This window comes from Denticeps clupeoides, chromosome 1 (assembly GCF_900700375.1).
Source record: "Denticeps clupeoides chromosome 1, fDenClu1.1, whole genome shotgun sequence".
NCBI lineage: Eukaryota > Metazoa > Chordata > Actinopteri > Clupeiformes > Denticipitidae > Denticeps > Denticeps clupeoides.
The window spans coordinates 20,924,242-20,940,900 of record NC_041707.1 but is presented as its reverse complement, the minus strand read 5'-3'; the positions used below and the strand labels follow the sequence as shown (position 1 = coordinate 20,940,900).

At 40.9% G+C, this 16,659-nt stretch overlaps 2 protein-coding genes and 1 pseudogene across 3 annotated transcripts; 1 reads left to right on the top strand and 2 right to left on the bottom strand.

Annotated features, from left to right (window-relative positions):
• Positions 1 to 189: 189 nt before the first annotated feature.
• ufsp1 (UFM1-specific peptidase 1) lies at positions 190 to 1,118 on the bottom strand. Its single transcript, XM_028956248.1, has one exon. The coding sequence runs from the start codon at positions 1,018 to 1,020 to the stop codon at positions 313 to 315; it is 708 nt and encodes a 235-aa protein (XP_028812081.1). The 5' UTR covers positions 1,021 to 1,118; the 3' UTR covers positions 190 to 312.
• A 1,123-nt stretch (positions 1,119 to 2,241) lies between these two features.
• LOC114765636 (zinc finger protein 665-like) lies at positions 2,242 to 5,460 on the bottom strand. 2 transcript variants are annotated; one of them, XM_028956005.1, is made up of 4 exons: positions 5,381 to 5,425; positions 5,201 to 5,289; positions 4,673 to 4,820; positions 2,242 to 4,143 (listed from the first exon to the last, which is right to left on the bottom strand). In XM_028956005.1, exon 4 carries the CDS (start codon positions 4,014 to 4,016, stop codon positions 2,643 to 2,645), a length of 1,374 nt encoding a protein of 457 aa, XP_028811838.1. In that variant the 5' UTR covers positions 4,017 to 4,143; positions 4,673 to 4,820; positions 5,201 to 5,289; positions 5,381 to 5,425; the 3' UTR covers positions 2,242 to 2,642. The 2 variants fall into 2 exon arrangements, with proteins under 2 accessions (XP_028811838.1, XP_028811752.1); XM_028955919.1 differs by lacking the exon at positions 5,201 to 5,289 and having other exon boundaries at positions 5,336 to 5,460.
• A 7,893-nt stretch (positions 5,461 to 13,353) lies between these two features.
• Positions 13,354 to 13,453, top strand: LOC114802903 (uncharacterized; annotated as a pseudogene).
• The last annotated feature ends 3,206 nt before the right edge of the window (positions 13,454 to 16,659 follow it).

The window sequence follows — 16,659 nt, the reverse complement described above, 5'->3', positions numbered from 1 at the left end:
CTAATAATACACTATTATTACAATTTTTTTAATTATTTTTGCGAATAAAGCCTAAGGCATTTAATCAGAATCTTAACATGAAAATATACATCTGTCAGAATAAAATAGATATTTTCAATCCCCTGCCAGTTTTGATTATGCAATGGTCGTGTTTAAATTTACGCTCAAACACTCATAATAACCTTAATATCGGAAATTAGGTCATTTATTTAACAAACGGAAGTGACGCATTTCAACAACACTACTGATGTGTTTTTTTTTTTTACATGCAAAATCTAACCAATTGCTCTGAGTTTCATTTTATTTCGTCTGTTAGAATTCAGGTGACTTTTCGATCCCATGTGCAGGTCCTGCGGTCGGGGCAGTCTGGGGTAAACACAGGTTGTAAAACGAGCTCTGGTCCAGGGAGCTCACCCGTTGCCATGACACCCACCCCTCCCTCTGCACCGTGGCCCTGTCCGTCGGGGGGCCGTAATAATGGGGGTCCATCACGAGCAAAAAGGACCCTTCGGCGCCCGTGCACACTCCCAGGATGCCTTTGGACGCGTTGTCCCGGTCCCCGCCCATCATGGCCGGCGAGCCGTGGGTGGCGAAGTGCCGGTGAAGCTCTTCCGCCATCTCCTCCAGCTCGGACGCGCCGCCCCGGACGTGCACGATGCGACACGGCACGTCGTAAAAGTGATCCAGGACCAACGCGGCTTCAAACGTGCCGATCCAGCCGCGGCTCCCCGCGAACGAACGCGGCTTGTCGCCCAGCGCGACCAGCGCCTGCTGCATTTCGGGGAGGCTCGGTGGCGGCCTGCAGCAACGCCGGTTCCGGCGGAGCCAGGAGCACACGGTCTGCACGGTGCGGTAGCCGCAGCCCCAGCCGCGGTCGTCGTGTCCGCCGCAGCCGTAGTGGAAGTACAGGCAGCCGCCGGCCGCCAGGGAGCAGCGGGCGCTGGCCGCCTCGGGCGGGGGGAGCCCCGCGTGGGCGTCCTCCAGCAACGCCGGTTCGGAGCTCCGGTCGGCGTCCGCCATGGCGGCAATTTTATTTATTTCGCGAATTTCTCCATTTCCTCTGTCCTAAAATACGACTGAAGCCGCTGTGCGTCGTTACAAGTTGTCCGACGGGAAACTTTAACACGAACGTCGAAAACGTTCCGGTTTGTGCGAACGCAAGGAATCCACGTAAAAATAACGTGTATTCCTCATCCACAGAGGATGATGCAGGACACTCTGATGAAGAGTCAAGATCAGCAGTCCTATATCAGATGAGGAGATGCTAATAATGATGGAGTAAACCTAGATCTTGTGTTTCCATAGCAACTCTGTAACACCCCTGTTGTGGTTGCAGGATGATCAATTACTCACCGTTTTCAAAATGATCAATAATTTCCAGGATTTTAACCCTTCAAATGCCAGTTTAATCATTTGAATTATTATTTATTTTAAAAACTCACAAAAAGTTACATGTCAAAGATCAACAAAATTTTTATTTGATTGCATTTGTATTTTGTGTCAGATACCCTTGTTGCCAAAATTGTACATGCACAATCTGCCATGAAATCCTAATCAATATTTTTTTGGATTATTTTTCATAAATCATTTAAGCAAACTTTCCAAAATGATCAAACATTCAATTATTTTCAGGAATTTATCCCTTTCAATGCCAGTTTAATAATTGAATCACCTTTGTGGCCAAAAATGCCCCATTCACTTTCATTGAAACCACATTTTTAAATCTCTCTGCCATTGCAGTATAAAATCATGCATTCTGCACTGTCATTTTGAATGAAACTAGTTATATTTTGACATTTTTACTAAAAAACGTTTCTACTTAATGCCATTGAGTCCCTGTAACCACGGACTAATTTGCTATTGATAAGGGCATCTGATAAAGTCATAATATAATAAATATAATATATATAAAAAAAAAACTCTTCACCATCTCTGGGATTATGATGTTGGAGAGGAACATGGTATTCACCTCACAAGAGGAAGAAAGCTGCAGTATTTCGTTTCCACATCAGGAGAGTTCACTGCGTCATAAAAAAGCAGCCAGAATCTACTCTTTCACAGTTATGGAGACTTAAGAAGAATTTTGAGGAATCGCCTTTTTACTTTCAAGAATGCTTTGTTAACTACTCTCGTCATCAAAATAAAATGTGTTCAGCATAAGCCTTCAGGACCCCATTCTCTAACTTAATATTGTGGTGAGAATCCAAGAGTGTGAAATGCTGCCGTCCCAGGAAAACTCAGGAAAAGATGTAAAGAAATGGTTTTTAAAAAAATAAAAGCATCAGTAGAATATGATCTATGACATACACGTAGCTAAAGTATTTATAGTAGCATTTTTATTAGTGTACATCATAGTTGTTGCACGTTACACAAACATAGACTTAATAACTCATCTAATAGACTCATTCATCTAATCACATCACAGCATTTACTTATGATATAATAATAGTGCAAGAAAAATGAACTTCACAAAATCGTATTCAAATAACACATAAAAAATTTCCTAAGAACATGCTGTATTAACTACCTTTCTAAACCCACCCTATTTAACTGTAATGTGTTGTTGAGCCAAATGTCCAATATATATTAAGAATACTGCAGGATTGTGGCATCAGTATAGAGTTTATAGTACTTTTTTTAAATCAGCTCACACTGTGTATTCTTTGGTGTGTCCGCTGGTGTTTTTTAAGGTGTGACGCCTGTGAAAAACACCTCCCACATTCTGCACACTGGTAGGGCTTCACTCCGGTGTGTAGCATCTGGTGCATTTTAAGACTTGATTCCGTTGAAAAATTCCCCCCACACTCTGTACACTGGTGGAGCTTCTCACCAGTATGTACCCTTTTGTGTTTTTTAAGATTAGACTCTTGTGAAAATCGCCTCCCACACTCCGTACACTGGTAAGGCTTCACTCCAGTATGTAGCTTCTGGTGCATTTTAAGATTTTCTTCTCGTGCAAAAGTCCTCCCACACTCAGTACACTGGTGGGGCTTCTCTCCGGTATGCATTTTGTAGTGTCTTTTAAGAGAAGATGGTAGTGAAAAACTCCTCCCACACTCTGTACACTGGTGGGGCTGCTCTCTGGTATGTATCATCTGGTGCATTGTAAGGTGTCCCTTTTGTGAAAAACTCCTCCCGCACTCGGCACACTTAAATGGCTTCTCTCCTGTATGGATCCTTTGGTGTAATTTGAGCTTTGACGCTTTTGAAAAACTCCTCTCACACGAGTCACACTGGTAGGGCTTCTCTCCAGTATGGATCATGTTGTGTTCTTTAAGGGACGACGCTTGTGAAAAACTCCTCCCACACTCAGTACACTGGTGGGGCTTCTCTCCGGTATGTATCCAGCGGTGGCTTTTAAGTTTTGATGCTTGTGAAAACCTCTTTCCACACTCCGTACACAGGAAGGGCTTCACTCCGGCATGTACCATCCGGTGCGCTTTAAGATTTGATTCTCGTAAAAAACTCCTCCCACACTCAGTACACTGGTAGGGCTTCTCACCGGTATGTATCCAGTTGTGGCTTTTAAGTTTTGAAGCTTGTGCAAAACTCTTCCCGCACTCTGCACACTTAAATGGCTTCTCTCCTGTATGGATACTTTGGTGTAATTTGAGATTTGATGCCTTTGAAAAACTCCTCCCACACTCAGTACACCGGTGGGGCTTCTCTCCAGTATGAATCATGTTGTGTACTTTAAGGGCCGATGCTTGTGAAAAACTCCTTCCACAATCTGTACATTGGTGGGGCTTCTCTATGGCATGTAGCGTCTGGTGCGATTTAAGATTTGATTTTTGTGAAAAACTCCTCCCACACTCTGTACACTGGTAGGGCTTCTCTCCGGTATGGATCATCTGGTGCGTTTTAAGACTTGATTCTCGCGAAAAACTCCTCCCACACTCAGTACAATGGTGAAGCTTCTCACCGGTATGTATCCAGTTGTGGCTTTTAAGTTTTGAAGCTTGTGAAAACCTCTTTCCACACTCTGTACATTGGTAGGGCTTCACTCCAGTAGGCATAATCTCGATTTTTAAAGGTTTGCTGTGTTTGGGAACACTTCCCCCAGCAAGTGCATTTAAAAGAATATATTATAATAAAACTCTCGCCTCACTGTTTCAGTTTTAGACTCTTCGTGATCATATTAGTCTGCATTTGAAAAAGAAAGAAAAATGTTTTGTCATACAATGCATTAATCCAATTTAAATAAGATTTAGTCCTTAACAGTTGTTCAGAAGATTGAATGAGCAACATACTTTGGTCAAACAAGCCACACATATTATATATTAACTGAGTCGCTACAGCACGTAGTCAATAAGTCCTTAAAATAACAAGATGGAAAATTACATGCATCGTGTTACCGGAGCTCGCTCTCAAGACTCACGCTTAGAAATTATTATCATTACCGAACAGGAACAGAGCAACGCTTAAATTACCGTAATTTTCAACCAGTTGCGCAATTTTAAAAAATCCAACTGTTTCTGAAAGCAAAATAAGCGACGTGATATTAAAGTAATTACGGTAATTCGAGGGGTCACTAAAGACCCGGGAATAGGACAGTGTTCCCCGGAAAGGGAAGCGAGTGACTGAGACGGAGCTCTGCAGAATAGTTATTTTATCGGATATTTAAAGTCTTTAATTATTATTTATCGCATTTTCTGTTGTTATTTGCCTGTACCGTTCGCTGTTCTCTTTTCGTGTCGTCGTTTTAAACGTGATGACCACAGGTCTGCCACATCGTTCAGTGGCTCGGAGAACAAAAACAGGGTTGGATGATGCGGTCCCTCCAAGATCCAGACCAAAAGGAACTCCCGGTCTTCAACCTCCTGTCAGAGTTGCACAAATTCCTGGTTAAATTTCCTCCAGAAAGTACAATCCGGAATGTTTAAAAATAAATAAACAAAAGTGCACTGTGTGCAAGAGAAGCACTGGAAGTGTCCGCAGTGCAATGCAGGCCTCGGCTTGAGAGGAACCCATTTCTGATGTTCCATCAGGGTCCAAAGTTATCTATCTTTATAGTTCAAAGTTCATATTGGACATTCGAAGTAGTTTATTCATGTGCATTCTGAGTGCTTTATTGAATAAAAAAACTATTCAATTGTCTTTTGTGTTTCACTATTATTACGCCATGTAATGACACTTCCAGTAAATAACTACAATATGTATTACAGCTGTTTAGAATTATAGGGTTTAGAAGGTTAAAGACCTCCCAATGAGACATTCCTCCGCGACGACCCCCTTTCTCCAGCACAATAACTTCCTCCAAGCAAACCTGAGAGCCCTGCCTCGGCTTATCTAAACCAACAAAACACAGACAGGACAATATCGTTAAATAACTCACAAGGAATTTCGACTCCGTGTCCAAAACCGTAGAAAATGTCGAAACCTTCTAAACATAGTCCAGGTTTGGTGCTTTCTTCTCCGATTCTCGCGACTTTGTGAGGAAGCAATAAATTGCGAGTTGGGTGACGTCATTTCCGCGCGAGGGGAGCCATACATACAAATACTATATTTTTATTTTATTTCAAATTTTTAGAAAACAATCAAACATTAACAATAAAAAACATTTACAAGAAAAATAACAATAAATTAAATAAAAAATAAGAAGACAGGGCAACATAGCAGCAACATATAAACAAATAAAAAAAAAACAATAAGAGAAACAAAAGACTCAAATGGAAGAAATATAAGTTAATCAACCAAATTGATTTAAAATGCATATGGTTTTTATAGACTTGCGGTTGGAAGAACCAGTAATACTACCAAGTTTTGAAATACTACCACATTTGAAATCTGCTAAAAAGAAATTTAAAGAATTTATTAATTAAATCTATTATTAAAAAATCCTCCCATAAACTATAAATAGTTTTTTTAAACACAATGTAAAAGGTAATTTGCTTATATTTTTAATAAATTGACACAGGTCAGACCAGAACTTTTTAACATAAACACATTTCCAAAACAAATGGCACAAGTCTTCAGGGGGCCATCCACAAAATGAGCATGCAACCTCTATATCAGGTTTAAAACGAGTCAGATATATTTTTGTTAGGTAATACCTATGTACTGTTTTATATGAAATTTGTTGGGAGTACTCCAAATCCATTTTGTAAAGACCAAAAACGTAAGATTTACATGAATGTAATGTTACCCGCTCTTATTTTGATAACCCCTTTGTGAGCGGAAGTACGGTAACGGAACTGAGCTTGAGGTAAAACAGAAGGCGCGAAGTAAACTAGGAAAGGCTCAGTGGGAACGCAGAGAAAAGGACAGCTGAAAAAGTTAAAAGCAAGGGAACAAGGTTTGTAACTATGACTAAAGTATATTTGAGCAACTTGTAATGTTTGTGAGAAAAGACGTGATTTGTTATGTTAAGGGAAAGAAATATACTAACGTAAGGTGCTGTGCATGACGGGGGATGTGATTGTAATTATTGGTATCTGCTCTTGCTTAGCTCTTACGTTGGTTGATGACACGGACGGCTTCAATAATTCATCATTTGACCATCAGTTCTGGCCTTCTCAATATTGACTGACTGCTACACATTTCCACTTCAGTCCTTTAATATTGTTAATCCAAAAGGTTACATGAGAGGGAAAGTTCTCTTTGAAAAATAGCTCTAATGTTTCGATTTGTATTTTTTAAGGTTAAAGGGAAGCAAATTTCCCTAAAGCTGTATTACATAGGTCTAAGCAGAGTGATCTAATATACCCCTATGGAGCATAATTACCCTGCGCGGAATGGCATTTCTGATGATAGTAAATTAGGAACCATCTGGATTCAAAAGTTGCCTAACTGTAAGGATATTATTATTAAACTATTAGTTTTAGAATCCACCAAGACTAACGACCAAGAGAGTAAAAGTTGCTTATGAAACTGGGAACGATTAAGAGGAAGTTTTTCAGGTTTGTAGTCACATAGCACAAGACAAATTTAAGACACCAATTTGAGAGAATATATAAGCAGGAATATGGTTCCAAATTGAGTTAGGATTGTGTATGAACTGCTTTATACAATAAATTCAAGTATTATTTAGACTACCAAATCTAGAAAATTGAGGCCACATTTATCATATCTATTAATTACTGCTGATTTTTGTATGTAACAAAAAAAAATACAGTTTAATCCAATTTAATAATAAATTGTCTACTGATTTACAAATGTTCTTGTAAACATGGATGGAAAAGGATACATCTGAGTCTAGATAATCCTTCTATTTTACAGTCTCTCTGTAGCCATTGGGGCAGTGGTGACCTAACGGTTAACGAAGTTGCCCTGTAATCAGAAGGTTGCCGGTTCGAATCCCGAGCAAAGGACTGTCCCTGAGCAAAGTACCGTCCCCACACACAGCTCCCTGGGCTCCTGTCATGGCTGCCCACTGCTCACTAAGGGTGATGGGTTAAATGCAGAGGACAAATTTCATTGTGTGCTGTGCTGCTGTGTATCACAAGTGACAATCACTTCACTTTCTCATCTTTTTTCATTTTCTCAATGAGAGTATGAAAATTAGCTTCATGTCTTGTGTACTCATCTTTGGTCATTTTAATTCCCATGTAAGAAACAGATTCTTTCACACATACAAATATTAGATGCATCAGACATCAATATCCAAGCTCATCCTACCAAACATCGGGCAGTACCCATGAAGACGAAGGATCAAGGCATAACATTTCACAATGAGATTTAACGAAATTTTGCACTCGACAGATAAAGTTATTTATATTACAGACACAGAGCCTCCATCTTCCCAGCCTCACCCTACAGGAAAGTTAGCAGCGAGTTCTGTATTTGACAGACATTCATAGATCTTGGTTTTCTTTTACACACTTACACACTTCACAAATGACAATAACTTAACTTTCACTGTAAATGTTTGAGTGGTAACACTACAAGGCTTATGATTGAGATTGTCAGGGTGCTTCTGATAACATTGCTGACCTTTTTTGTGGTTTTTGTATTTGCATTGTTCTACATGTAGAAGCGTAGTTAGAAATAAAAGATACCTATAAGAGATAAAAATACCTATATGCACATTGCATTTTGAACATAAAAGCAGGTTATGTTAATGTAACATTTGTATATATGTTTATTCTGTATAAGCACACAAAATCCTGTTTTGATTGTACTTGTTTAATTCAATCGTTATCTTTCTGGGACTTCATTTCCCATGATTCTATACTGACTTTAAGCAACTGAGTCATTTCCTTCACAGGGAGCAGGTAAGAAGTGATCTTTTTTTATTTGTTAAGTTAATGTGTTACATGTTTGTATATTATTGTTTTGAGCATGTTATTTCTACGTTTGTGTATATTGTATGTAGTTTGAACATGTCTGTGTGTGTTCTGCTCTTCCATTTCCCATGCAGTAACAGGAATGTGCAATGAGGTTATTACCTCACCCTTTAATTTTTGTATCATATTCTGTATTATATTTGCAACACAAACCAAAACATAATCAAAAACTACCAATTTATTTGTGATTTGGTCGTAAATTCATGTACAACATTTTAAATGAACCAAGGCTTTTCACATTTATTATCCATTTCACTAGTTTGGCACCGTCTGTCTCATTGTTGTCTGCATGTTTTAGTTAAATGTTACTATTGCACTGCCTGAAGTATGTGAACTTTTTGACTGTGTGGTCCATGCTATGTCTGTTTCATTTGTTAACTTATTGTTGACTATCCTAGCGAACAGTGAGGTACCCACTGATTCAGATCCATTATTCATATTCATTATTCATATTGTGTAAAAGTTTAAAAGAAAAAAGGTTTAAAAGTGAAGTGATTGATACGGAGCAACACAGCACACGGTGCACACAGTGAAATTTGTCCTCTGCATTTAACCCATCACCCTTGGTGAGCAGTGGGCAGCCATGAAAGGCGTCCGGGGAGCAGTGTGTGGGGACGGTGCTTTGCTCAGTGGCACCTCAGTGGATCGGGATTCGAACCGGCAACCTTCTGATTACGGGGCCACTTCCTTAACCGCTAGGCTAGTTCTCTGTATGATTAGAGTTATATCTTTTGGGTCATGGAGGAGTGTATTGAGAATGTGTGTGTGTGTGTGTGTGTGTGTGTATAATAAAGATTGAGTGAGGCAAGACGTAGCACCTGTACACACCAAATATAAACGTCCTTCATATATCCAGCAGGACTTGGCACTTGTTCACACTGCCAAGGTGCTGAAACCTGGTTTAATGACCATGGTGTTACAGTAGAGAATCCAAGAGGAAGGTGAGAGGCACCAGACCCAACCAAGTAGATGGTCTGAAATCACTATCAAAGCAATCTGGGCTTCCATTATACCTCAGCAGTGCCACAGACTGATCATCTCCATGCCACACCACATTGATGCAGTAATAATGTTTATGTTGTTTAATGCATTGAAGTGAATTAGTTTCACTGAAAAAGATTTATCATATAATCAAGACAGAAAGGTCCAATTTTGGCAAGACAAAAGGTTTGTCGTCTATACAGAAATTGAACAAATTTACTGCAAATACAAAAATATGTCAGCAAATTAAGTAGTGGTGCTGTGAGATCCAAATTTAATATCTTGTATGACTTCCATGACTTCGATATTCTTTAGTTTTGTCTTCCATGCTTCCTCTTTCATCCTACCCCACACATGCTCAGAGATGTTCGTGTCTGGGCTGGCCAATCCTGGAGCATCTTGATCTTCTTTGCCTTGAGGAACCTTGATGTGGAGATGGAAGTATGTGATGGAGCACCATCCTGCTGAATTTGGCCTCTTTTATGGTTGGGAATATAAAAGGTAGCTAAGGTGAAGCTCATATTGTCATGGCTACCGGAATCAGAACGTGAGCACGTGTTGAAGGAGATGAGAAACCTCAAGGAACGCAAGGAGGCAGGTAATTTCCCTCCGAGTTACTCTGCGAACGCGAATCGGCATCAGCCACAACACCACACGGATGTTGTCGTTCGCATTTAGGGTACAATAGAGGACGGTATAAGACGAAAGGGAAGAGTTCAGGATACAGGATTGAAGAAGGGCAGGAGGGTCTTACGAGGGTTTGATGAGAATGGAGCCGAGTCGTGATGACGTAAGTCACTCAATGACTGAGTGGCTGGCAGCTGCTCTCTAGCCAATTTTTAGGAGTCACGTTACCTCGTTTCCGTGTTGCTCCCAGTCACATGATGGAATCATGTTACACATATGACCAGGCGACAACACTTATGTCTTGGCAAAAATTGACTCAATTGGCTTTACCAAGCTTTGAATATTAGAATACTTTTTGACAGATTCGTTTTGCACTGAAACATTATTACAAACGCTGTTGGGAATAAATTTTTCCATTTCTTGTAAAAATATCTTGATTAGAAATATATTTCAGCCACACTTGAGGTCAAGAATTGACAAGACTTTTGTCAGGGACTGTAGTGTTCACAGTGTCAATTATTAGGTCTACTATAATACACAGTTACCAGTCAAGCACAGACAATGTTCAATTCACCTTAGTGCCACTGTAATAGTCAGGCGTTCCGGGCCACTATTACACAAATATACCATCATAACCACATATTTCTGTACCAGTTGTATAAAGCTGCCCAGAACACCTCCAGAGTCCACCAGAGGGATCCTGCTTGCTGGCAATGAACTGCTGATGAGAGATACCAGCATTAAATGTAACAGAGCCGACACCACTGTAATGGCTAAAGCATTGGGTATTGTCAAATGAACCAGTAAAAGTAACTTTGTGCTGAACATTGGGATGGTCAGGATCTCTGTCTAAATAAATACATACAAACGTTTATTTTAAACGCCAGAGGATTTATGCAAGATAATTAATAATTTTATTAACTGAAATTATGTGATTCAGAGCTCTAGATTGACATTTTGCACTGTTTTTTCAGTTTTTTGTACAGGTTGTACAGTTTTACAGGTTCACTTTTTCTCTGCTTTTCTTCTCTTTTTTGTCATTTCTCAAAGTTTTGATAGTGACACAAATACTGGTTTTCACAAAGTTTGTTGCTTCAGTGTTTTTACATCAGTGTTTTACATTTACATATATCCTGGGGCATGTTTATGGAGTGTGGACACATTTAAATAGTCATTTAAATGCTTATTATATTTATTGTATTGTGTCACTCTCCACACTCCATACGTGTTGTCCTAACAGTTAACAGTTAATTGACAATTACATCAAGTTTATGCAAAGAGTCAATATTCGCAGCGTTGGCCCTTTTTTTCAAGACCTCTGCAATTCCCCCTGGCATGCTGTCAATCAAATTCTGGGCCAAATCCTGATTGATGGCAACTCGTTCCTTCATAATCAGTGATTGGAGTTTGTCAGAATTTGTGGGTTTTTGTTTGTCCTCCCGCCTCTTGAGGATTGACCACAAGTTCTCAATTGGATTAAGTTCCAGTGAGTTTCCTGGCCATGGACCCAAAATTTCAATGTTTGTTCCCAGAGCCACTTAGTTCTCACTTTGGCCTTATGGCACGGTGCTCCATCATGCTGGAAAAGGCATTGTTCTTCACCAAACTGTTCTTGGATGGTTTGAAGAAAAAAAAAAAAAGAAGTTGCTGTTGGTGGATGTTGTGGTACCATTCTTTATTCGTGGCTGTGTTCTTAGGCAAAATTGCGAGTGAGCCCACTCCCTTGGATGAGAAGCAGCCTCAGACATGAATGGTCTCAGGACAATAATTTTTCCAGATGCCCCAAACTATCGGAAAGGGTTTTAATCAGAGAAAATTACTTTACCACAGTCCTCAGCAGTCCAATCCCTGTACGTTTTGCAGAATATCATTAGCAATGGAGTCAAGGGCCGGCCCACAGCCTGAGCAAATGTATATGAGTAAAAATAAAGAATACTCAGATGTATTTAACTTCAACCATTTGATGGACAGACTGGTTCAGGACTGCCAGTGACCGTTTCACTTACCCTGATCACTCTCAGGAAATAAACTGTATTAAAATGAACATACTCAACTTTAAACTTATACCCTTTGTTCTCCCCAAACACTTTATTGAACACTTGATAATGTAATTTGTCAGTTCATTTGGAATTAGAAAACCCCTAGAATAAAGAATACGACCTTGGTGGGCAGTTTTTTATTCCATTATTGGGCATTGATCATCAGAGCTATATTGTACTACTGCTGCGCTAGTTACCGTTCCCCTCCATGGCTGCAGATGGACAACGCTTCATGTGGTCCCTTCTCTCTAATGTCCCTCCTATGTTTCCCTCTGACTTTGTTACCATCTAAACACTCTGATAACATTGCAGCTAAAAAAAGCCTTAGAATCTGGACCCTGCATTTTATGCCTTGCTCAAGCACTGTACAGTCCAACCCTCTCTTTACACCCACTTTAATTGACAAGGCATTCTTAACATGGAAGAGTCAGGGCATTGTTTCCATTGGGCATCTCTGCATCAACAAAACTGATCAAAGGAAGCAAAAGCAATCCTGCACTTTCAATTTACAGACAACTCATTTCTTTAGATACTTACAAATCAGAGATTTTGTCCGTAACCACTTCCCTGGGTTCCCTGCCATTCCTCCCTCCACTCTTACTGACGCCACCCTTACAATTAAGCCCTACCTCAAATGTACCATTTCAGTTTTAGACAAAATGCTTCTTACACACAGGTCCTCAACTTCTGAAGCTCAGCATCTGCTGACCTTAATATAGAAATAGAGCCTGAAGCCTGGGATCATGTGCTGAGGAGGTTCCACTCGTCATCTAGTGTTCTTTTACAGGGGTTCACAGGGTCCATTGGTATAAAAGTAAGTTTGCCCGCCTCTTTCCTAGTACTGACCCAAGCTGCGATAGGTGCCACACCAGTCCAGCCAGTCGTGATCATATGTTCTGGTCCAGTCCCACACTTACATCATTTTGGAGCGGTGAGTTTGACACTCTCTCGGCTATTACTTCGGTCAACATGTGTCCTTCCCCCCTAGTTGCCCTGTTTGGCATTCTTCCCACTGGTCATCCTCCTCTCTCTTCACTGATCTTGTGGCCTTTCTCACATTTTGTTGGCTAGACATGCTATTTTATCATGCTGGAAGAACCCCCCCCCCCCCCCCCCCTTCTCACTCCCAATGGATATGAGCTGCTGGAGAGGATTAAACATTCACTTTGCTTTTTTTTTCTAAAATTAAAAAGCTGTTTCTAGGACATGTTGAGTCTCTCCAGCTGGATGTTGCCCCGTATGGTTGAACAACATATCCTATGTTAATGCAGCGTATCTTACTTTCCACACTTCAGCAGTACACATCTCCCCTTTTTTAAAAATGTTATACACACACACAGTGTAACAAGAACATTTTTACAATAAATCAAAATAACACACTGCAACTATCCAACTGTGGACACCTCTTGTCTCTACTGTATGTGCTTGCTACAGCTGCACATATACTAAAATATACAGAGAAGATTAGCATGGCCCCTGTGAAAGGATGACACACAAATCCGTGAAGCGCTCCATATTTCTGGGGCAGTGGTGGCCTAGCGGTTAAGGAAGCGGCCCCGTAATTAGAATGTTGCAGGTTCGAATCCCGATCCACTGAGGTTCCACCGTCCCTACACACTGCTCCCCGGGTGCCTGTCATGGCTGCCCACTGCTCACTAAGGGTGATGGTTAAAAGCAGAGGACACATTTCGTTGTGTGTGCTGTGCTGCAGTATATGACAATCACTTCACTTTGTGAGTACAGAAAATATGTATTAGATTTATGTTAGGGATTAGGATGGTGAATGCTTTAGTGTATCCTGACATGTTTGGTCTTAGAATTGACAAAAGATCAATTTACACAGTGACAATTCCAGAAGTAAATTTCTATTCTATTCTATTCTGTTCTATTCTATTGCACTTGCTTACCTACGTATGGGGCTTTTGCTTGGGGAGTGGGCTTAGGCCCTCTAAAGAATTGGTCCTGATTTTAAGTGCATTCTATGTCCAGGGTCTCTTGCCCCTCACTCTTTTTCCACTGCTAACTCATCTACTTCCTCTTCTTCTTAATAATCTTCTCCCTCTTCTTGTGATGGCTCGTCTACTTCCTCCTCCTCTCAATCTTCTCCTGTTTCTTCTTCTGCTGATTAATCTTCTTCCTATCCCTCCTCCTCGTCCTCTCCACCATCAGTATCAAGCTCACCCTCTGAGTCCTCTTCTTCTGCCTCTGGCTGTGCTTTAGAACCTGCGTAGTTTTCCCTGAGCCTCATGTGCCTCTCTGACGGACAGCTGCTGGACGTAGAAGCGATTTGCTGTATCCTCTGTCACGTTCCTAAGTCTAGGGGTCTCAGAAACGCAACAAGGGTGTGGAGAGGAGGAGGTCCACTGTTACACATGCAACCAAACAAACGATACAAACAGTGGTTTTATTTACAGTGTGCCAACAGGTACGATAATACAGCACACTCAGGACAGCTAACCAACATCAAAACAGCCTAAAGGAAGGGATGAGATAACAGGGATATCTCAAAACGCGCACAAGTCAACAAAAACAGCACATAACAGGCTAACAGCTAACAGGCTAACAACAAAGGGGTCTATCACACAAGGCAACAAGAAACACGAATGAGATCCCCAACGGAGCTCCTTGCAGATCTCCGTGGACCCTGGGGACCTCCCGAAAGAGTAAGGGCCTAGCAGACCCTGGGGACCTCCCGAACACCATCTGAAGTCTCTTTATATAGGTGGAGGTGACCAATGGCAGATGGTAGGTGGAGCTGGAAGGCCTCAACTCCTCCGACGAAGTCAACCTAAAAGGGACAGGACGCAAAAAACACAGCCAGACAAACAGAACACGTGGGAGCATACGTCCAGGGACGTAACACCTCAGTGTGGCACATGAGGTTGGATACCACTTGTCTATCAGCAGGAGACAGGCTCCTCTCCACCTTGAGAGTTAATCAGTTTTCATTATTATGAATAAAAACACCCCTGCCCTTTCACATTCACTTACATTACTGAAACCCTCTGGCAAAGGCCGAGCTCTCTGCATGCCTGCTTTGCTATGGGCCGGCAATTGACTGTAAAGAAAAATGTCTCAATGTCCGAACTGTAGCCAGGCAGCTTGCGCCTCAGTTTCAGAAAGTGTTGAAACCATTCCATCAAGCGCCCCCGTAATCAGAAGGTTGCCGGTTCGAATCCCGTTCTGCCAAGGTGCCACTGAGGTGCCACTGAACAAAGCACAGGTTCACTATTTTGATCGTTAATTTAGATTTTCTACAACACACCAGACACATTCTTAAAAGGTCTTAAAGTCGTCACAACAGACACATTCCGTTAAAGAAACAAGACTGTAACATGCCAAGAATCTGCTCAGCCGTCTTCAGGTAAATCTGACTGACATCAAAGCTGCCTATTTTGACACCTCGGGGCTGGTCCACCATCAGGTACTTCATCCAGCTGTTCAAAAAATTCAATAAACAAAGTTCAATATTATATCAAATACAGAATTAGGGTTAGGTTTGGCTTTAGGGTTGGGGTTCGATACAATGTACCTAAACAAGCTTGCAAGCTTCTTTTTTCAAAAATGCGTGATGTAATGGAGGAGGACCATCCTTTTTCCATATGTATTTCAGGAAACTCCTAATGTGGACAATCTGCTCGGTCGCATTGGACAGACTATAAGGTCAGACTTGTATTGATCTAGGAGGTTTTCTTTAAAAAGAACACAACATACGAGTATGGCCAAAATGATAATCAAGATTATTTTTATCAATAGTGTAATCACGATTATTCATTATTTTAGGTAAAACACATTTTTTGCACTTTCTATTTTAAACAAACAGTTAAGAAACAAGTCTGTCAGTTCAAAATGAAACCTCAAATAAAAAAATACACCCAAGACAAAGGGAATTGCAGAGTGCAATGATAAAGTGCAAAAAAAAGCCTATATGTGGAAATGGCACATACAACAAGGAACAGGAATATATTACAGGCCTACAGATTTTTGGCAATTAAAAACATCCTGTCAGCATTTTCTGGTTTAAGAGATGACTGGTCGGGACACTAAGGAAAATGAAAATAAATGATAAACAGGGCAGGTCCATAAACCGAGGCCTTTTGTATGGATTTGTCAAGAAGTATAGACAACGAACTATATGCAATATATAGAGGTGTCAGAACAGAAGCTGTGCCTTTCCCACCACCACCCCATAGGAAGACAGATTCTCTGGTCTGTAACATCATTATTACAGCCACACGCGGAGCAAACGTCTGTGCTAGTAGCCTAGTGGGTAACACACTCGCCTATGAACCAGAAGACCCAGGTTCAAATCCCGCTTACAACCATTGTGTCCCTGAGCAAGACACTTAACCCTAAGTTGCTCCAGGGGGGGACTGTCCCTGTAACTATTGATTGTAAGTCGCTCTGGATAAGAGCGTCTGATAAATGCTGTTTAAATTTGTTGAATGAGCTTGGAACTAAATCTGTAATTCATGTCCTGTGTAAATAGTATGAGGCGCCCCCTAGCCCATTTATCAAGAAAATCTTGCACATACACTACTTTTTCCTCACGCATCTACATGCAAAGGTCACACATACACACTATATTCTTCAAAAATGTGTGTGTGGCCAAGGGGGCGCCTCATCCAGGACGTTGCCGCTCATATACACCCCCCTGGGTGGTTGGCTTGACAATGGAGAGAGGGATGTATATATAATGTGAGAAATTAGAATATGCCTGTCGTCCT